The 23604-nt window shown below is 35.5% G+C and overlaps 1 protein-coding gene across 1 annotated transcript; it reads left to right on the top strand.

Annotated features, from left to right (window-relative positions):
- Positions 1-2609: 2609 nt before the first annotated feature.
- Positions 2610-3988, top strand: LOC120354583. Its single transcript, XM_039441931.1, has 2 exons — positions 2610-2803; positions 3778-3988. The coding sequence occupies exons 1-2, from the start codon at positions 2610-2612 to the stop codon at positions 3986-3988; spliced, it is 405 nt and encodes a 134-aa protein (XP_039297865.1).
- Positions 3989-23604: the final 19616 nt, after the last annotated feature.

Here is a 23604-nt window from a genome sequence, read left to right as displayed (position 1 = left end):
GTTGAACATGGGGGCCTGACTGATAAAACTTAGCATACATGTAATTACTTTACTTTACTGTACTGTAAACTAGACTTCTAAAAAAGTTTACTTCACTCCTAAAAAGCGTACAACAGACTTTGGCTCATGACTTATATATTATTAAAATTAATATTATTATCTGTCTCACAATAAAATTTTCACTCTGAATTAAGTCAGGTAACATATGTAGGCTACTATAATATCTAGTAGTGTATAGCGGCAAATTTGAAGCCAGTTTGCTGGCATTTTCACAACAAAATATTGCTCTGAAAATAGTTGAATCATAGAGAAAACATTCGAAGATTCAATCTTGAGTGGGCCTAATGTTTTCTCTATATGGTTTAATATTGAAGAAAAATTATCTAAAAGTTTTAATAATGAATTATGGAAAAATTACTAGGAATTTTTCAGTCAAGGCTGAGTTTCATCAGTAGGCTTACCTTAAACTTCAGATCTCTGCTGTATTTTCTTATTATTATTGTTGATTGTATTGCATTAAGAAGTGGAATTCGATAATAAAAAAGAAACAATTATTACTCCACCTCACTTTTAAATATTGATACAATTATTGTACTTTGATTTCAAATTCGATTCTTCACTTTTGAATACTTGCGATACGTACCTTTCTGACAATGGACAATGCAGCCAACATTATATTGTTGAGGCTATGGAGATATCATTGTATTCTATTGTTTAATATCAAAAACACAATAATAAATATTAAATTATGAAACAGTAATTTATAAAATATATTATAGACATAATACCGCGATTCACAATACATAATTATATAGATTATTACAGTCGTTATGAGATTATCTCTCTATGATTTTTGTGAGATCGGACATGATCAGCTGTTATTCAAGGTCATTTTACAGCCCTAGGGCCGTAAAGTTTTACCGGCCTGGTCGGAAAACAATCACTTTGGCCTCCATATGAGGCACGTAAACCAGCTCATTACATCCAAGTGTGGCAAAAACACATTTTTGCCCCTGGTGTGAACGCTATTTTTCACCACACAAAAAATTAAGTAGGTAATCAGCTATATTTAATATATATGAGAATAATAATTGTGTATAAGGCATTTCAAAATGGGTGCCTATTAACCTCGGGGTGACCCTGTTATTGGGGTAGGTGACACCGACGGTTTTCCTATCTGTACCTACATATACATGCTCTTCATTTTTCTCGTGTCGTCCGCACATTAAAGAAATGCTGGTCTGGCCGTACCTTAAGTTGGGGTTTGAATTAGAGCTTGGCTACAGTCAGCTCATAATAATTATTTTCTCGATTATTTAGTTAGTTAACATCTTATTATATGTTTTACTACTCGTGGCTTGTGAGCTGATTACCTTGAAAATACTTGTGTGAGCTATGACCTTAAAACAGTTTTAAGTTACATCTATCCTATCCCATCGCAAATTGTTTTTTAATTTTACTGTACTATTTATTGTATGGGCTTAATTATTTTTAAATAATATTATTCAACCGGAACGGCAGTTTCTTATTAGCCGATCGTGAGTGAGATTTTTATTCGACTCGGATTTACTTTCTCCTGTCTTTCTGTCTGTCTGTGTGACACGATTACGGCCAAACGCTTTTATATAATCGTATGAGATTTGCCGGAATATCCCTTTTCAAATTACGCGTCGATGCATATGTAAGGTTTTTTTTAAATTTTCAATTTAAGGACAAATAAATACAATTAAAAAAATTCAAAAAAGCCATATTTATGCAGACGGGAACAGGTATTATTACAGGACTCGAAGAGTCGTCGGAGACAAGAGGTAATTAAAATTGGTGAATCATATAATCAATCAATCAATGTAAATTTGGTATTTATTGTGAATTGAAAAGCAACTTATAAGCCATCCTGGGGTCGCACAGATGTACGTGGCTACTTTATTGAACTTGTGGGTATCTTGGTGGAGCAATTTCCAAAGGCTCCAATATATCTTGCGATTTATTTTCATTATAAACTAGAAAAGAATGATGAAAGCCAGAGTTATACTTACAGAAATTGTAATATATTTGTTAATCTATACTATAATAAAGGAAATAACTAGCTTATACACATACGGGATAGGAAAATCATGTTTGACGCAACATCAAGTCTCAACGACTAGACTGATTAACTTAAAATCTTGCATATGGATTTTTAATTGGCCGGGGATGGTTATAGGTCTATTTTCAACTACTCAAGATTTCATTACGTCAAGTTTTCAGTTCGTCAAGTTTTAAAATGGACCCTTATTGTCGAACACGGGTTACCCGCTAGTATCACATTCTGACTGATTTTCTTACGCCTTTCATCTGTCTGTAAAATATATTCATTTATTTGTGGATACAATCACATTATAGCCTATCATATAAATATGTTTGGAAAGGAACAACAGGCTTGGCCAAAAACTATTCATAATCTATATGAATAAGTTTCGGACTTATCAGCCGTTGGTGAGCGAGTTCTCCAGCCAGAGGTGCTCACTAATTTAAAGTGCTTCAACAAGAAGTTGAATTTGACAAGAGAGGAAAGAGAAATATGATTTGTTTTTATCCTCTGATAATTTGCAGGTACTTAGGATGCAATTATGGGCAGTGCCCTGCATTTTGGGTGGATGCAGGTCGTTGACAGGTCGCCAATCATACCGAGCCGCAACACAACTGCCGACCAGATCCACCCAGCAGGCGGCCAAAAAAACAAATTCATGTCTACCGTGAAGAGGTGGGCGAGAGAGGAAAGAGATGTTTCCATCCCCACCATTTTCGCCGATGAAGAAATCAGGTAAATATTGAAAACAAATACTTTTTTAAAGTATAAGTGTTTGCTATGTCTTTTCCATGTTGACTGTAGGATGGCAGGAGAATGATGTGTGCTTTCCGAATTTGTTGAATTTGAAATTCTAACATTTGAAAATAGCAATTTTTGATTATATATTATATATATACAACGAATAACTTTCTTTCTGCTAGTTGTAACGTATGATAAATTTGAACTTTGTTCGAATAAATCTAAAACGTTACCTTTTTGTAAGTTATGAAATTCGGCTTGCCTCACCGTTTGTGATGTATGGTTGTTGAAATAATTTACAGTATACAAATTAACGCATCACTAAATTAATAGATTATTAATTAATTAATCACGTTCCTCAATTTGAATATTTCGAATTACTAGGTTCAATTTTTTAAATTGGAGGCTTCCAGTTCCCAGACCGTCAGACAGGAACACTGCAATGTTGTGTTCAATTGGTATCACCTGATGGTAGACCAAGAATTAAACATTTATTTTGAAGTTGAATCAGTAATCTATTTTTGAGAAAAAATGATATTTTAATGATGTGTCAAGATTCTATTGAGAACAAGAGTAAGTTATAGAAATTTTCAATCATCATGAACTTCAATTAAAATATTTTTGGAAATTATTTTAAAGTTTGCTATAATTAAATCTATTAATATATTTTTTTTATTTTGGTGTTCAATTTATTCCGCAACATTTTAAAAGAAGAGCGGAACTTCTTATGCTATTTATTGTATTTTAAGGCTAGGCCCACTGTTCACTGTCTTATTTATAAGAAAAATCTGTGTGCTTCATCTCACTCCCATGGAGATTTTCATGTGGTTAAAATTTAAGTTATGATCCATTGAAATACGATTCCAGATTATTTCAAACATTTTCAACTGTTTTTATTTGTCAAAAATCTCATAGTTCATGACAACACACGTGAATATTAAATATTTTTCCTTCAATTACTTTCCCAGACACAGAGATGCAGCTGTACGACTATCAAGATCTACAGTTCTGCGAACTATGGCCAGATCTAGGAGGGCGATTCAGCCCAAAACGCCACAATCCATCAAAGAGATGCGGGCGTCTCTTCAGGAACATCGCTTTGCCAACCTTTGTCGAACGAGAGATGGACAGAGTGACTTCTTTGTGGCAGAAGTGGGCAAAGACCTTAAAGAGGTATAGACCCACAATGCCTATGTCTTCCCAATGATAGCTCTTACTTGAAATTGAAGGCCGCCATTGGGGTATTTTAGCACGAGTATTATATCTATATATATTTGTAATACAATTGATCACAAAGACATTGGTGGCATTGGTATGTAATAATCTTTTGTGTTGCCCCCTCAATGGCGGATTTCAATTCCAAGTACGACACTAGCGCTGTATGTGAGTCTATGCATCTTTAAGGTCTTTGGAAGTGGGGGTCGATGTACCGAAATACTCTTAGTACGAAATAGTCCTAGTATCACAGGGCAACGTACGCACGCGCATACACATGCAGTGATATTCTTAGTCACTATGACGTCACCAGAATATTCTTAGGAACTATGACGTCGCACAGAATGCGGAGCATCCATAACCAACAGTAAGATAACCTAAAAGGGAACGTTTATTGCTTGAAGATCCTCTTTTACCCAGAATGGTAGTGCATAACGGAATGGTCCCTTGCAGCCATTTGAAAATATAATGACAACAGGGTCCATCTTGCTATTCGCTACCTATGAAGTATATTGATTTATGCAAATAAAAGCTCCAAATCAATTTTCCTAATAAAACCAAAGGTATTGCTCAATACATATCGAGTGATTATTATGTTTTAACAGTGTTATGACATTATATTGAGAGTTATAACTTAATTATCCATCTAATTGAAGAGAAGCTTCAAAATCAGATGAATTTGAAAAGCTAGGTCTTGTTGCACAGAAGCCGATTAAATTTTAATTGTGATTAACTTTATGAGAACCAATCAGAGACGGCCTTTTATAAAAGAAGGCTTCTCTGATAGGCTCTCGTAAAATTAATTACATTTAAAATGAAAAAATGAAATGAAATTTATTGATTCCTTTTCACAAAAACATAGCAAATTACAGTTTAAAAATCTGGTGTGGTACACTCACACAACTTTCCTTGCTCATTAAACTGGGAGCCTCATTCTTAAGCGACAATAATTTAGAGAAAAATAACATAATGATGATTGGCGGCAACATAATTATTTGAAACTACGATCAGACTACTGTATATGTGTGTATATAATTGTTTTCAGAGTACTTTTTCCTTTGTGTAAATATTGTGAAATCCGATGATTTTTCAAAAATCGTCAAAACAGCTGTTCTACAGATGAAATATCTCGACTATGTGTTATTTTTATAGACTGCTCTACCTACCTACCACATGCACGAGAAGGAGGTTACAAAGTCCATTTCTGAAGGATGGGGTGAACCCCCCATCAGTTTCCCAAAAAGGAGACTCATGCCAGTTGATGGAGCTGATAAATAACTATACAGAGTATGAATTTTAAATAAATCAGTCAAGTAATTTTTGAGAAAATCGTGAAAAACATGGTTTTTCAGTAATAATTCACCATTTTTCTCGAGAATATTACGCAGCTCCTGCAATTTTCCTAGAAATTAAGCTCATGTCAGTTGATAGGGCTTATAAATAGCTATCCATGGTATAAATTTGAAGGAAATCGTTGAAGCCGTTTTCGAGAAAACTGTGAAAAACATGGTTTTTTAGTGATTATCCGTCATTTTTTTCAATAATATTACAGAGCTCCTGAAATTTTCCCAGAAATGAGACTCATGTCAGTTGATAGGGCTTATAAATAGCTATCCATGGTATAAATTTGAAGAAGATCGTTGGAGCCGTTTTCGAGAATACCGTGAAAAACATGGTTTTTTAGTGATTATCCATCATTTTTCTCATTAATATTACGGAGCTCCTGAAATTTTCCCAGAAATGAGACTCATGTCAGTCGATAGGGCTTATGAATATGGTATAAATTTGAAGAAAATCGTTGGAGCCGTTTTCGAGAAAACCGTGAAAAACATGGTTTTTTAGTGATTATTCGTCATTTTTCTCAATAATGTTACGGAGCTCCTGAAATTTTCCCAGAAATGAGACTCATGTCAGTTGATAGGGCTTATAAATAGCTATCCATGGTATAAATTTGAAGGAAATCGTTGGAGCCATTTTCGAGAAAAACGTGAAAAACATGGTTTTTTAGTAATTATCCGCCATTTTTTCCGCCATCTTGAATTGAATTTCTTATTGTCGGGTCTCCATGGTATAAGGACCTTAAGTTTAAAATTTCAAGTCAATCGGTTACTTAGGAATGGAGTTATCGTGTTCACAGACATACACACACACACACACACATACACACACACTCATACACACACACACACATACACACACACAGACCAATACCCAAAAATCATGTTTTCGGGCTCAGGGGACCTTGAAACGTATAGAAAACTTGAAATTGGGGTACCTTAATTTTTTTTGGAAAACAATATTTTCCTTACCTATGGTAATAGGGCAATGAAAGTAAAAATAGGAACTAAGTTGATCACTCTCAACCAGTATTCGTGGTCAACTTACAGAAAAAAAATAATCATCATTACTAAAAAAATTACATAAATGGTTATAACTTAATTTGAAATTATACAAAATAAAATCCATTGATTTTTGAGTCCAGCATTAATTAAAAATCTCTTGCACTCCGTGACATCTGCAAACCAATGTGAACAAAAATATACAACCAATACAATTTATCTGGAATATTAAAAAAATGTAGGCTCTCATTATTATTTTTTATATGAATGTATTAAAAACCATTACTACTCAACTATTTATCTCTACATGTGTTTGATATGATAAACCATATGTTTTCGTTGTCATTGATTCATTCATAAATATCAAATGTTGTTGATCCGTTACTAGTAGAAAGTCATGTTCAATTTTATTTGATTAAAGCTCTACAAATGAAGAGTTTACTTATTTCAATTTAATCAAATAAAATGCCGACAAAGAAAAAGACAAAAACGATTGAAAACCGTAACTACGAAGAAGATAAGATGGAATCACATATTGACAAGTTTCTCAAGCCAAAGGAATTATCTATCGACCCAGATTCGCCTACGGCAGAGAGAGAGTGGAAACATTGGAAAAAGACGTTCGAAAATTTCTTAGAAGGAACGACAACCAAAGACAAAATGAAAATATTGGTAAACTTCTTATCACCTGCTTTATACGAAATTGTGGAAAGCTATACTTCATATGAAGAAACTATATCCATGTTGGAAGATATGTTCGTTAAACCAAAGATTGAAATTTATGCACGATACTGCCTTGCTAATGCAAAACAACAAATAGGTGAGTCCATTGATCACTACTATTCTGAACTAAAAAGATTAAGCTTATCATGTAACTTCACTAGAGTGTCAGCCGAAGAAAACAAAAACGAGCATATTAGAGATGCTCTTGTTTCAGGGTTATGTTCTATTGAAATTAAAGAGAAACTTTTTCAACAAGGAGATTTGAGTCTACAAGAAACCGTTTCCCAAGCACGTGTTCTTGAATCCGCAAAAACATATGCCGACTCCTTTAAAAGTACTTGTTATACAAACTCTGTTGAAGAAAATAAAAACATAAGCTTGAGTGAATCTTTCTCAGACGTTAATGCTGTAACCCAAAATCGACAGGCAATTGTAGAGAAATCCGTTCAATGCCAACGTTGCGGATATAAAAAACACTCAAATTCTCAAGAGTGTCCTGCAATAGGAAAGACTTGTCATAAATGTTCCCGAATTGGACACTTTTCCCATGTGTGTAAAAGTAAAACGCTCAAAGAAAAACTAACTACGTCAACTATTACTGCAGCTGGTATAGCCAGTAATCTTTCTAAAGCTACAATTATTGTTTCGGTGAATGGAATAAATACACCAGCTCTTATTGATACCGGAAGTGTTGCCAGTTTTATTGATGAAGAATTTGCAAAAACAAATAAATTTAAAACTGCATCAGATTCTTGTTTTATAAGATTTGCATCTGTTCAACATAACACCGCTACAAAAGCATGTGTTCATAGCAATATTGTGTACAAAGGAAATGAATACAACAATATTAAACTCTTGGTATTAAAAGAATGCTGTTGCAATGTGATACTTGGTCACGATTTTTTGATGAATCACTCTACAATAAGTTTAGCATTCAATGGTAATAAACAGCCTCTTGTAATAGATAATAATTCTACAACCACACCACCCTTGAAAGATTTCCTCTTGGTGGAGTCCATGAAGTAGTTATATATTGGGAGATTGGACTGGCTTTTTTGCGCAATTTCCCCCCCTCCCCCCTCCCCCACCCCCCTGAGTTTGCGCAAATTCCCCCTCCCCCTCTCCCTCTCCTTCTCCCTCTCCCTCTCCTTCTCCCTCTCCCTCTCTCTCTCCTTATCTTATCTCCCCTCTCCCAGTGAGGACGAGGGGGATGGAGAGAGAGAGATCTCTCTCTCTCTCAGTGAGGAAAAAAATAATTTTCTACTGTCAAATTAAAGTGAATCCATATTACTACATCTAATGCTATACTGACAGATTAAAGTGAATCTGTATTCTCTACTGTCAAATTAAAGTGAATCTGTTACATCTAATAACTTATAATACTGTAAAATTAAAGTGATTGCAAATTGAATAATTCGGAGGGTACGAGAGAGAGAGTGATACACCCATCGTTTCTCTGTCTCTCGCATAAGCATTACTTGTAGATTGTGCAAACTACTAGGTGGAAAAAACAGATGGCCCCATGCGTTATCTCCTATTCTGACTTACTTGCACCATATTTCTAAATTCCTTTGTTTCTCTCTCACACAAGCAGCAGACTGGCTTGCACCCAACTCGGGCCCCTGGCACGTTGCCGCTTTTCCTCTATTGCAAAAGCCATGTGTGTGTGTGTGATGAGAGAACTCGGCGAAGCTTGAGTATGTTCCTTTTTAATCCATCATTCGTATACTGCCAGATGTAAGTGAAACCATATGCCTCTCACCGCATAGCGATCTCTGCATTACGAATGACGAGTAAAGGAGAGAATAGAAATCATGCCATTCTCCACTTTGATCGGGCGTACGCTACTGCCAGTTTAAGTGAATCCATCATCCTCCTCTTTTAGAGGATTCTCTATTAATTTGGAATAATACTTTCAAATCGAATTCACCCATTCAGATCATCTATTTGAAATGAATTTTCAAAATGCATTTCAAATAGTTGATGTGAAAAAGTCAAACACAATAATATTGAAAGTCATACAGATAAGAATGAATAGAATGCCAATCCAGCCAGATGGCCCCATGCGTTATCTCCTATTCTCAAATCACCATATTTCTAAATTCCTTTTTGCTATTATCAACAAGGAAGGCGGGCGGCCTTGTGAAGGTCGGGGGGGCGTTAGCCGGCCTTGACTGAGTGAGCGACCGGCTGATGTTTTCAGCTCAGGGGCATGCTTGCGCGTGCGTGCATACATCAAGCTATAAAAACACATTTTAATTTCTTATCACTCAATGCAACTTGCATAGTGTGGAGAGTGAGTGATTTGAGTGCTCAACACGTATACTAGTGTGTGTGTGTGAACTGATAGGTGAGAATTGAGAAAAATTTTTATAGAAAACAAACTATTTTTTTAATGTTATTGATATTATAGATATTGGATACATATAACAAGTAAATTATAAATATGATACATAGAATTATAGATATTGGATACATATAACAAGTAAATTATAAATATGATACATAGAATTATAGATATTGGATACATATAACAAGTAAATTATAAATATGATACATGTTTTGCATATATATATGTTAATGCTAGATGGGCCCAAGATTATTAACAATTTTTATTAACAATCTTTATGTCGGACCACCTAGGATTAACATGTTTGACTAAAAGGCAAGATTTTGTGCAGTTCTTTTTGAACTTCTCAACATCGTTTGAGGATACAATTTCGGAAAACCGTTCCGGAAGATAAACCTCAGTCGACCTCATTCCAGGAGTGTATAGTTTTAAGATGATGCGACATCCATGTTGGTTGGACGCCTCCCGGACGTCCACGATGGGGTATGGTAACCCCTCCTCCAATTCCCGCAGAGGCATCCAGGGTTTTTCACATCTAGAATTTATGATCCGAATGAAGTCGTCTGTCTCCCTGTCCAATTCATCCTCCTCCTCCCCCTCCTCCGTCTCCCATAACAGAGACATTATTGAGCTGTCTTGCGACTCCTGTAGCTGCACTCGTTTCTGTTGAAAAATATTTCATTAGACTCTTATTTGTTTCAGGTTTAAAATCATACAAGAGAGAGAGATCTTGCTCAACAGATTCACTACTCAAAACTGTGAGTAATAACTCGGAAATTCTCTGACATAACTCTCAATTATCGAAAAAAATTTTTCAGTTCATTACAATCAACATATGATTTGATTTTTCATATAAGTAATAAGTAATTTGTCATCAAAGTTATTGCAGAATAATATGATTGGATTTATAATAACAATATTATTCGAATTTCACGTTTCATTACTCATGCAAATTTTTAACAATTTTGTTTCACACAAACAGTTTATGCATATGATTGGATTTTTCATATAAGTAATAAGTAATTTGTCATCAAAGTTATTGCAGAAAACATACAGTTTATGCATATGATTGGATTTTTCATAATTCAAATATCAATATATATATATATATATATTCGAATTTCACTTCATTACATGCACATTTTTAACAATTTTGTTTCACACAAACAACATATGATTTGATTTTTCATATATATATGTAATCAGTATGTAATAACTCGGAAATTCTCATAACTCACAATTATCATGCAACATACTTAGTAAATGTGTATATCAACCATCGTGTGAAAATTTATCTGTGTTCGGATTGTTTTGAAATAGCATAATACGTACAAGCTCAGTCTTGAGACTTTGCTCACAGTAATTTCATATTTATTCAAATAAACATAGAGACTTGTAGTAATGTGCACAAAAGATTTTATTGAAATGGACGAAATCTTTTGTGCACATTACAATAATAATATTTTTGTATGCTAACCTTCGATTGAGTGAGGACGTTGGAGGGCTCCTCATCGTCGTCGTCGACAAACAACCTCCGCTTAACTGACTGCTTGGGGGCGGCGGCGGCGGCGGCAGGCACTGATGTTAGCGTCGCTCGGCGCGGCGCCCAAGTAGCTTGCGGGAGAGGGCTGCTGTCTGGGATGATGATGGAGGAATCCTCCTCACGTACAAAGATCCCTTGTTTCTTCAAGGGATCTGAGGAGGAGGAGGAGGAGGAGGTGGCAGCAGCAGATGTGGAGGCAACAGCCGAGGTAGCAGCCGTGCTGCGGCGCTTCTGCTGCTGTTGCTTCTGCTGCTCCCAGAAGTTCATCTTCCTCTCCGGAGGCGGGCTGTCTGGTAATAAGAATGTTGTGGAGGATGAGGAAGCACTTGATGAGTCCATCTCCGCGTAACGAATGACGATTTTTTAGAAACAATAGTTAATACTCAAGCGTATAGCTCTAACGTGAATGATGATTTTCCTCTGAGAAAAGTGATTATATAGCAAGTCGTTTCTCTGTCTGTTGCAGGCTTGTACAAGTGAGATAGAAACACATAGGAGGCGTGTCACAATTGGCAAACACTGCCAATACTCCCCAGAGGTTTAGCACGAGGTCAACGCTAACATTTGATTGTAAGTAAAAATTTTTGTTACATTCTCATATTTTTGTGAAATAACACTAAATTGATTTTTATAATATATATTGGTTACAGTTATCAAATATTTCATTGTTTTTCACAGCATTTTCTCACCTCACAACTCGGTCTCATAAGCAGTTGTGCTCTCGTGAGGGAAACTTACCTGCATCGAGAAAATCATAGGCGAGGAGCTACCTGAGTTGAGACAATACCTGAACCGAGTCGAGGAGCTAACTGAGCTGAGAGAAGCATATCCGATTATTTCATTTCGTCAAATCAACACATGTAAGTTCATTTTTACTTAAATTTTCCTCTTCTCCGAGGACAATATTGTTCTCCATGTTAGATCCTTCAACATGGAAGTAAGAGGACCTCATTTTTCAAACATGAATCTTATCTTGTCAGTGTTTTCTATCATCAATGAGATAACGCATTTTAATATTCAACCAACCAGTAGCAAAGTTGAGCATTTCATTTATTTACAATATTGCACACATACACTTATATGTTTTGATCTTTCTTTGTCAATCCTGTTCTAAGCCTGTCTCATCTGCAGAATCTCGTAAAAAATTCCAGATAAGTTGATTTAATTGTTCTTCTGTTAAATGAGCATTGTTTTCTATTATAACCTTCTTAATTCTATTGATAGACTGTTTAAGGATTGCACACTCACATCTCCATGAATCGGGGATATCGCCATTCCCCCAGAATTTATCATATGATGTATCATATAAATCACAAACAAGAATATGATCGTATCCATCACTGAAGCAAGAACCTAATTTTTCATAGTCTCTCACAAATGTTAGATATTGTAGATTTATCCATCCTTTTTCTGCTAATCTCTGCAATATATCTAGGTGCGTGTCCAAGAGTTCACTTAATTTATATTGATATCTCATTTTTTCTAGAGGAACAGAATGGTATTCACTTAATTGATTAAGATGTCTATCTATAATGAATTGAACGCACAAATCTGAAGACTTTAACTCAGACTCCACTGATGCCGCACCAAACACATTATCCATCTCAGTACAGTAGCTTGATGTTGTATCAGCAAAGACAAGATCACTACTAACAGATTACCTTGCTCTAGCTTATTATTATTATTATATTATTATTATTATTATTATGAAAAGCACACTCTAGCGATAATTTAATGTACTTTATAGTACTCTACTTATATATATTTGGTTACAGTTATTAAATATTTCATTGTTTTCACAGCATTTTCTCACCTCTCAACTCGAGGAGTCAAAGGCAGTATCTACACCTGAGAGGAGTCAATCATACCATAGGCCGCAATCTACACCTGTACCATAGCCCGCTATCTACACCTGTACCATAGGTCGCTATCTACACCTCTACACTCGAGGAGATTCACGCAGCATCAAGCAGTACATGTAAGTACATTTTTACTTCAATTTTATCCTCTGAGGAGGAAAATTGTGCTCCGAGGACAGTTTTTCTCCTCGGAGCACAGTTTTTCTCCTCCGAGGACAGTGTTTGTCCTCGGAGAATAAAAAACCTTTTACAATATACTGCATGCATGCGATTTTACTTCATCTTTATGATACAGTATATCCGGAACATCCAAGCCCCGCTCTTCTTTCTCACACTCTTCATATAAACAAAACGGTAAATGTATCACTTTTTCAAATGGATTTTCGATAATATATTTGCAATAGACACATTGCAGATAGAATGGATTTTTATGTAAGAAATAACCATTTCTCGCAAAATACTCTGCTTTATTGGATAATGATTTACAAAAGTCACAATGTAGATGTTGATGCTTTTCAAAATACTCTCCTTGAACGGATGAATCTTCTACACAATTAAAAGTTGAATATCTTTCTTCATATTCTCGTAGAATATTATTATCGTAATTCTCCTCTTCAATTGTTATATTTCCTTTCCTTCTACAGTTCGGGCTGTACCTTGCATGTTCTATTGCTGGTATGTCACTTTCTTCCCATTTTCCCAAATAAATTGAACAAAATACACATCGCACAATGTCTGGTGCAGATGAGAATATAAATCCCTCTTTCGCCATGTTTTCCGCGGACAAATGCGGAGAAGATTTCAACCATCTTTTATCAAAAGATAATAATCTCAATCTTTCATGCAACATTATCTGTCCTTGTGATAACATCGTGAATGCTAATTCACAACTGATTTTGAATTGTACTCCTTTACACTATTAATTGCCTATGCCATCCTGATCAGTATTCTTTTGTTTTTTCAGTATCATGCCGAGGGAATGCAGACTTCATGCCATCAATTCAAGCGCAGTCCGCCATCGCATCACCCTCGATGACGAGGATATTGACATTGAGAATGTGCTTGAGAGGTCGAAAACTCGAGTTTTCGAGATAATTAGGGAGCATGCGGCACGGTATGATGGAAATGTAAAGTGGTTCATAGTTTTAAACGTTTTATTGTATAAATTAGTGGTATTGGATGACAAGGTTGATGAGTCTGTTTCAACTTTAGTAAACTTACATAGTTTCTCAAATATAGGGTTGTCTATTTTGGAGAACTATGATGACTTCAATGAACATTTCATGTTAGCTGTGAGAAAAATCCTCTTGTCTTTCGAAAATTTCGTAAGACATGGGAGCAGATGGGTGCTAAAGAAAATTGAATCACTGGATGTAAATGTGATTAAATTTAATCCTATATACACATCCAGTTTCATTCAAACACCCCAGTTTTTGAAAAACAAAAATTGTATTATAAATGTCAAAAATCTCTCTGACGAAAAATGCTTTTTATGGTCAGTGCTCGCGTATTTCCATCAGAAGCCAAGGAACTCGAACTTGACTGTAAAGTATTTGAGCTAGTTTGCTCACACACTTAATATGCGAGGTGTAAATTTCCCGGTGACGACACGCGATATTAAGAAATTTGAAATACTCAATCCGGACATTGCAATTCACGTCATCGCATATGACAACAAAAAGTTTTTCCCCTACCGTACAAGCATTTTCCGCACTCGTAAACACCAAATTAATCTTCCAATGTTGAAAGGCGATGCAGGAAAAACTCATTTCTGTTTAGTAAATACCGCAAACGGGAAAAACGGGCTATCTCGTCTTCTCTCCCACCTTTCAAAATCCCACGGTCAAGTACATGTTTGTAATTTCTGTTTTCACCAGTTCACATCAGACAAAACTCGAAATGTAGACGGTAAAGCAAATTTGTTGAAACATGTGGAACTTTGTTCCAAGTTTGAATCTCAGTGCGTTTCATATCCTAAACGCGGAGAGACAATTAAATTCAAGAAACTAGGCGCGACGTTGAAGAAAAAGTACACCATTTACGCGGATTTAGAAACATACATTGTGAATATTGATAATGATGATGATGATGTTGATGATGACGAATCCGATTCCGATGAAATTACTCGTAGTTACACAAAGAAAACGGCGCGGCATATTCCTTGCGGGTATTGTTTCATTGTTATAGATGTAAACGGAGAAATTGCATACGGACCTGTACTCCATAGATCGAGTAGTTTAGACGAAAAAATCATGGAGAAATTTCTTCAGGAAATTACAGATCTTGGCGAAATTTTGTATGAGGATATGAAACGTGAAATTCCGATGCAACATTTGTCCGAAAGTGAAGAGTGCGAATTTCAAAATTCAGTAAACTGCGGGCTTTGTGCTGAACCGTTCTCAGAAACCGATATTAAATGTCGACACCATGCACATGAAACCGGTAATTACTTGTGTGCTGCACACGTTTCTTGCAATTTAACAGCACGTACTCCAAAGTACATTTCGTGTTATTTCCATAATTTCTCCGGTTTTGATTCAAATTTTATTCTGAAAGCGTTGGTAAATGTAAAAAAGAAATATCCTGCATCGCGAATACGTCAGAGAGATTTTTGTCACTTTCGGTAGGCGAAATTAAATTTCTAGATTCCCACAAGTTTATGAACGAATCCTTGGAAGTATTGGTGCGTAGTTTGGTAGAAAGTACAGACATGGAAAAGAAGTTCCAGCGATTATTTTCGGTGTTTCATGATCCACCTCGCGAACACAGACAGCTTCTGTTAAAAAAAGGAGTATACCCGTATTCCTACATGAGTTGTCCTGAAAAATTCGTGGAAACGTCACTTCCTCCAATAGAATGTTTTCATAATGATTTAACGGACACACCTCTGACACACAAAGAATATCAACATGCACAAAGAGTGTTCTCGACATTCAATCTGAAAAATTTGGGTGAATATCATGATTTTTATTTATGTTTAGACGTAATGTTATTAGCAACAGTTTTTGAATCTATGAGGTCTACGCTTTTTACCTCATACGGGCTTGATGTTACTCATTTTATTTCCCTCGCGGACTTCACCTGGAATTGCATGTTGAAATACACTAAAGTCGAACTGCAATTACTTACAGATCCGGACATGCATCTCTTGTTCGAAGCGGGAATGAGAGGTGGGGTCTCATTTATCGGTAAACATTATTGTGAGGCGGATAACAAACATCTACCTGAGACATACGATACCTCAAAACCATCTAATTATCTCCTTTACGTTGATGCTAATTCTCTTTATGCGGATTCTATGAGCAGACCCCTCCCTTTTGGAATTTCAAATTCCTCACAGAGGAAGAAATTTCCAAACTTGATTTCGCGAATTTGGACAGCAATTCAGGAACTGGTTACGTAATTGAATGTGATCTCAAGTACCCGAAAGATTTACACGATAAGCATGCCAGCTTCCCTCTCGCGCCGCTACACTTAACTCCACTGCGGGAATTGCTGTCCGAGTATCAGACAAATGAGAACGGTCAGGGAGTGACCAGAAAACTCATGAACACACTTTTTAACCGTGAAAAGTACATTGTACACTATGTCAATTTAAAACTCTACCTTCAGCTTGGTTTGAAATTATTGAAAGTGCATCGCGTCATTAGCTTTTCCCAATCTCCCTGGCTGAAAAGCTACATCGACTTCAATATCAAAAATAGACAGGCCGCGAAAAAAAAATTTGAAATATCCTTCTTTAAGGCATGTTGTAATCTTTGTTTTGGTAAGACTATACAATCAGTTCGGAAACATATGAATGTTAAAATTATTACAGACGAAAAACGATTAGACAAGTACATTTCAAATCCGTTATGCAAACGCTGGCAAATAATTAGTCCAGACGTGATCACGGTTTTCTCTCGTAAATTGGAACTTACAATGAACAGACCTGTCTATTCCGGCTTCACTGTACTGGAATTAAGCAAATTCCATATGTACGAATTCTTTTATTGCAAGTTGCAAAAAATCGTACCCTGGAACCGCGTAGAACTCTGTATGACCGATACCGACAGTTTTCTTTTAAATGTAAAAGTAGAGGATGTGTATCAGTTGATTAAAGATAATTTGAACCTATTCGATACTTCAAACTATCCACCTGCCCACCCTTGCTTTTCCATGGAGAGAAATAAAGTTGTAGGTAAGTTTAAGGATGAAACGGGCTCAAGGCCGATCTCTAAATTTATAGGTCTTAGATCGAAACTTTACAGCTTTTTAGTTTGTAATGAGAATGATGACGAGGTTGTAAATAAATGCGTAGCAAAAGGAGTAAAGTCATCGGTTAAATGTAGAAAACTTAATTTTAATTTGTATAAGAAATCATTGTTTGAACGTAGTGTACATGTAGAAAAATTTAGTATGTTAAGATCCTATAACCATAGTATGTTTCAGGTCGAATGTGCTAAGGTCTGTTTGAGTCCTTATGACGATAAAAGATACATTGAAGAAAATGGTCTGAATACTCAGGAACATTTCACTAGAGATAACGCAAATATGATAATTATTTTTAAGATAGATTTATTGAGTCTCAAATTAATTCACAGAGATCATTTTGGAGGAGATATGTCTTATAAATATTTCAGTAAACTTTGTCATACAGTTTGGAATCGTAAACCGCATAATTTTCTCACAATTTTAAAAGAATGTAATATAAAGGAAGGAAAATATCGGGATTCACTGGACACGATTCTTTCCATTCAGTAGAGATTAATTCTTTGTACAGTCATGTTGTCTAAAACACATATGAGGAGGAGGAAGAGGAGAGGAAATAGCATAGTAAATAACAAGAGGGAGAGTTTAATAGAAAAGATTAAGAAATTGAGAAAGGTGATCAGTGACAAGCATAAAAGCTTAGTCAATTTTGAAAAACGAACGGAGGAATTCAATAGGAAAACTCTTTCACCATTAATAGAACCTATAATTGAATTGGGAAAAACCAAATCTAGTTTGCACTCTAATCATGATTTTACACCTAAAAAGGAAGAAGTAAAAGAGGAACAAGAGAGTATGGATATTGATGATAATGAGGAGGGGGATGAAGAGAGTTATGAGAGTTCAACAGACAATTTTTTAAGCTCGACTAAATTTGAAAACAGTTTACTTGGTTCTAGCAGAAACGATGATGTGCTGTCACAATATCCAAAAACGTTTCATGCGGAAAAATTGGATAATTCAATCAGTTATGGAATTCTAAAGATGACGTGTATTATATTGGAAATCAGCAAGTAATATTCGATAACGGTTATATAGATATTAATAATGAAAGATTCCGTTTAACACATGGTCTACTTGAGTTATTATTCAGTGCGAGACCAAACTCAAATCTTTATAATCAGAGAGATCTGGATAAGTATAAAAAAATCTTAACACTTACAGGCATACATTTAGATCGAAGAGGCTATGTTAAACGAAATCAGGGAATTTAATCGCAAATGATTCAAAAGTTATTCCCAGTAAAAAACTTAGTAAAAAGAAGGGTTGGGGTTTATTGAAATTTGCAAAAAATAATTCTCATGATAGAATTTATCAATACTTTGATAATTTTGACGAATTAGTGGAAAGATTAAATTTACTCTATTCCTCAAAAGCTAGTGGCAACACCAGGCATGATGTGGAGATCGCGTCTATAATTGAAGAGCTAAAAGAAGCAAAATTAATTGTTCAGTGTTACGATGACTCTACATCGATTTGGACGAATTGATACGCCTAGTGCTAGCGGACCTGTTGCTAATCTTACGTGTGATATTGACTCGATAACACAGAAGATAATCGAATCGATAAATCAACAAGGAATCAGCGAAGCTGTGAAATTTTATTTAGATTCGCAAATAACCAAACTCGTTTCGGAAAATACAAAGAATATTGGAGTGAGCATAATTGAAAGAGAACATATTCTAAGTACATTACAAAATTTCAGTGCTAATATCAATAAAGCTATTGCAGAGAGAACTCTGAATTTAGAATCCGCTCTGGGAGAAGTGAAAACTTCAACAGACAGCTTTTCATCTCAGTTGCTCAGTATTAACAACGATAAAGTTGATAAAGCTTATTTAGATGAGAAATTAAAAGCCATATCGGATAAAATTAAGAATTTGGAGGTGCTGGACAGAAACTATCTCAATACTAAATTAAAACAACTTAGTACAGAAATTTTTACTAAAGTAAATGAAACACATCCATCGTTAATTGATAAGCAATATTTAGAATCTGCTTTGCAGAAATTGACTAGTTCTTCATTAACAAAGGAAGAGTTTGAAAAACGATTATCTGAAATGGCGAGTGCAATAAAAGCTAATATTATGGAGGGTATTGAACAATTCATTACAAAAGATGCTATTGCTATTCTAATTAAGCAAATTGCGGAAAAGTACGCAACTAAAAATGATATAGGAGATTTTATTAAGAAAAACGAGATGGGAGTAGCTGTGAAAAGCGTTCGTGATGAAATAGCTGAGGCAATTAAAAATTCGGAAGAGGGTGCTGTCATGAGACTGCAATGTTCGGCTCCATTCATTGACTATCTAAATTTATTCATACACAGAGTGGCCCTGGACATCGTATCCAAATACGCCCAGGTTTCTTTTCACATGAACTGGATTGAGGCCAAACAACATAACCTTACAGAAAATCAGGTAGTGCAAATTATTACAGAAAAAATGGATTTAGCCAAATATAAAGACTTTATATTGGGGCCGAAAACATAAAATCTTGTAAACAGTTGTGTGAGAGAGAGTGAACGATATGTTGTTTCAAATTTCAGTCTAGACATTTTTGACTATGATTGATTGATTGTGGTGTGAATTCATTTCCAACTCGATTGAAAATTAAACCAATTCAATTCAAGTTGATGTATTGATTAATTAACCTCAGTTAATGTTCAACCATTGAGTTGAAAGGTAATGAAAAATGGTATGTAGGAGAAAAAAGCAGAGTTCGAGGAAACGGGGTAGAGGAATCTTGAGTTCAGCGGCAAGAGTTTTTAAATGTGTGTCAGGTTTGGCAGGTAATGTGACATCAACTATTTTAAATAAGGTAATTGATAACCTGGGAGAAGAATATCATATTCCGGGATACGAGTATTGCGGGCCAGGCACCAAGGTTAATGAAAGGTTAAAGAGAGGTGATCAAGGTATAAATTCATTAGATAGAGCTTGCAAGATACATGATATAGCCTATACTCAAAATAGCGATAATAAAACTCGAGTGGTAGCTGACAGAGCTCTAGCAAACGCTGCATGGGACATATTCAAAAATCCTTAAACACCCCTTGCCGAGAAAGCACTTAGCTATCTTGTTACAAACGTTATGAAAGCTAAAGTGGCGTTTGGTGGGTCTTTGAGAAAGAAGAAGAAGGAGAAGAAGAATGAGAGGAGAAGTTATAGTAATGATATTAGACGCAAAGCTATAGCTCAGTTGAAACAACATATTGCAGGAAAAGGATATTATTTGAAGCCTTACCCACCGCTTAGTGGTGGCAGACTTCTACCCCCAGCCCCACCACCATCATATGGAGTAAGTTTATTCCCCCAAAAACAAGTTAAGAAACGTAGAACAACAAAGAAGAGTAGAAAAAAGACGAAGAAGAAGAAGGCATGAATATTGAAGGAGAATTGAGTAATTATGATTTGATTGATTGGTCAAAATTATTACAGATTCAGCTAAGAGGAATATATATGCTAGATGAATTACCAAAAAAAATTCTAAAAAACGAAAATGCCATTGTGAATTTAGCAAGGGAAAGCGAGGATGGCACACATTGGGTAGCATATAAGAAAGTTGGCTCTAATGTATGGTATTTTGATCCAATTGGAAATTTACAACCGCCATACAAATTGGACAAATATTGGAAAAAAGAAAATGGAGTAAATATATTTTATAATGTGGAGCATATGCAGCCATTAAATAGCGATTTTTGTGGCCATCTTACATTATTGTTTCTTGCAAATCAGTTGTAACTAAGTGTTTGTGGTGAACACACAAGATGGTCGTTATTACCTTAAGATCAAAGTCAAGTAACCTCTATGAACATTTACAAGAAATTATAGAATTGGACAAAAATTGTGAATGGGAAATTGGACTGATTAATTTTTCTAGTTACAATAGTATTGCAAACGTAAACAAAGGAACAAATTCTAGCTTCAAATATGGCGATAAGTTAATCATGTTGGATACCGGCGCATATGAACTTGAAGATATTATAAAATCTTTAAAGAATAAATTGAATATTGATGGGAAGAAGAATAAACTTATTATACGTGCAAATGCAAATACTATGAAGATTGAAATTCATTCTGATAAGCCTATTGATTTAACACGTTCTGATTCGATTGCTAAGATACTCGGTTTTGATAATGTTGTTTTGCAAGCAAATAAATGGTATTATTCCAAACATTTGGTTAACATAGCAAGCATTGACAGTATTCTTGTTGAGTGTAATTTAGCATGTGGCAGTTACTTTAACGGAAAAGAAAAACATATAATCTACGAATTTTTGCCAAAGGTTCCTAGCGGTTATTAATAAATGAAGTACCCTCTCCAATTATTTATGTACCTTTGAATACACGTCGAATTCAAACTATTAATGTAAAGGTAACAGACCAGAACAGATCGTTTATTGATTTCCGCGGAGATACAATTACAATTAGACTGCACATACATGAAAAACAAAAGTAATGGGATATCTTGTTTTTAATCCGCGTTCGAATAAGACTAATCAAGTCATTAGAGAAAGGAACGCGATAGCGTCAACATCTACTAAAAGCAATAGGGCGTTATCGGCTAAAAGCGCGAGAATATTGGAAAAATTAGGTTTTATAGTTGATTGGCGAAATGTCAGGCGCAGCAATTAGTGATATTCTGGATGTGGAGACAGAGCTTCAGTTTTATAATGACATAACCAAATTCCAATTTCATACTCATACAGTTTATTCGGGACAAGAAATAAAAAACTCTGATGAAGCTCGGATAGGAATAAATTCATTGGATGTGTACACTTCACCTTGTAAATCATTTATATTGATTGAGGGAATGGTTAGCTGCACAAAACTGGCAGCGCCTGCAATTACAGTAGCAGGGGAGGCAACTCAACCGGCTGGTGCGCCCGTTGCGGCAGACTATAAATTAAGCAGTAACGTAGTGGGCAACCTTTTTGATGAAATACGATACGAATTAGCAGGTCAACAAATTTCCAAATCAAGATTAATTGGTTTAACTTCTACAATTAAAGCTATTCTTGTGAAGAACGCATCTGATAAAAACACATATCATTTAGCTGGTTTTGACAGAGCAGGATATGAGCTTACAGATAATAAATTCACTTTCTGTATGCCGTTGAAATTAATCCTTCCATTTTTTGAAGATTTTCAAAGAATAATTTTAAACTTGAAACAAGAGCTTGTATTATTGAGGTCGCCCTCAGACCTCAATTGCGTCGAGTCTGCAACCGGTACAGAGGTTAGTGTAGAAATTACTAAGCTCCAATGGCGGATGCCCTACATTACTTTAGAAGATCATGTGCGATTGAAATTTTTGAGACTGCTCGATGCCGACACTCCACTGAAATTAAGTTTCTGCCATTGGGAAATTTGTGAATTACCAAATTTGCAAAATTCACTTGTTCATTCTTGGTCAGTACGCACGACATCGAATTTTGATACTCCAAAATATATTATAATTGCATTTCAAACTGATCGAAAGAATAAAATTAAAAAATCAATATCTAATTTTGACAGCTGTGATATTTACAATGTTAAAGTATATTTGAATAGTGAGTATTATCCATACGAAAATCTGCTAGGTAAGAAGGAAGTTTTATACCGGATGTTCCTGGATTTCGCACCCTCGTATTATAATCATTCAATCAATAGCAAACTCGGAACAGAAATCGATTTTAAAACGTTTTGTGAATCAACACCGCTGATTGTTGTAGATTGTTCACACCAACCAAGTCATTTGAAATCATCGACAGATGTTCGTATTGAAATGGAATTTAATACTGCAGTACCTGCAAATACTTCCGCGTATTGCGTTTTAATTAGCGATCGTGTGATGGAGTACACGCCTCTCACGAGCATGGTGAAAGAAGTTCAGTAATTTTGCCGATAGAGTGCATCACTGCATGCAATATTATATATAAGGTGTGTACTGTGCCAAATGTAAACCATTATCAGTTTTACCTTTGAACAGGAATCATGTCCTATTCTTTGTGTTCTGATATTTTGGACAAGCCACAAACTCGGACTGTTGGTATCCAGTGCGATCTCGATTCTGATATTTTGGACAAAGCTCAAACTCAGTCGGTACTTTACGATATTGAATCTGATAGTTTCTATTATGAATCAAGGAGAAGCAGTACACCAATCCAGAAGTCATGAGAGGAGGAGGAGGAGGAGGGGGCACCAGAGGTGGAGGAACAGAAACGTGAAGAGGAACAGAAAGGAGTGGACGACAAGCAGACACCCACGAAAATTGCTATGGTTGATCTTCACTGGTTTAAACAAACTTGTAATCAAATTATTGTGAAAGAACTTGCTATCGTTGACGAGTGCAATAATTATGCTGTATTCCATTTCAAATCACCATTTGCAAAGATGGAATTGAGCGCAAAATTGTATAACGATGTAACATGGCTGGAACATAACTATCATAAAATAATATGGAGTGATGGAGATTTGGAATGGAATGAGACAATGATTCGTGTTTACCTCGCAGGTTATGAAAAAATTTCT

Source organism: Nilaparvata lugens, chromosome X (genome assembly GCF_014356525.2).
Source record: "Nilaparvata lugens isolate BPH chromosome X, ASM1435652v1, whole genome shotgun sequence".
NCBI classification, from domain to species: Eukaryota; Metazoa; Arthropoda; class Insecta; order Hemiptera; family Delphacidae; genus Nilaparvata; species Nilaparvata lugens.
This window is presented reverse-complemented; position numbering and strand designations above follow the sequence as displayed.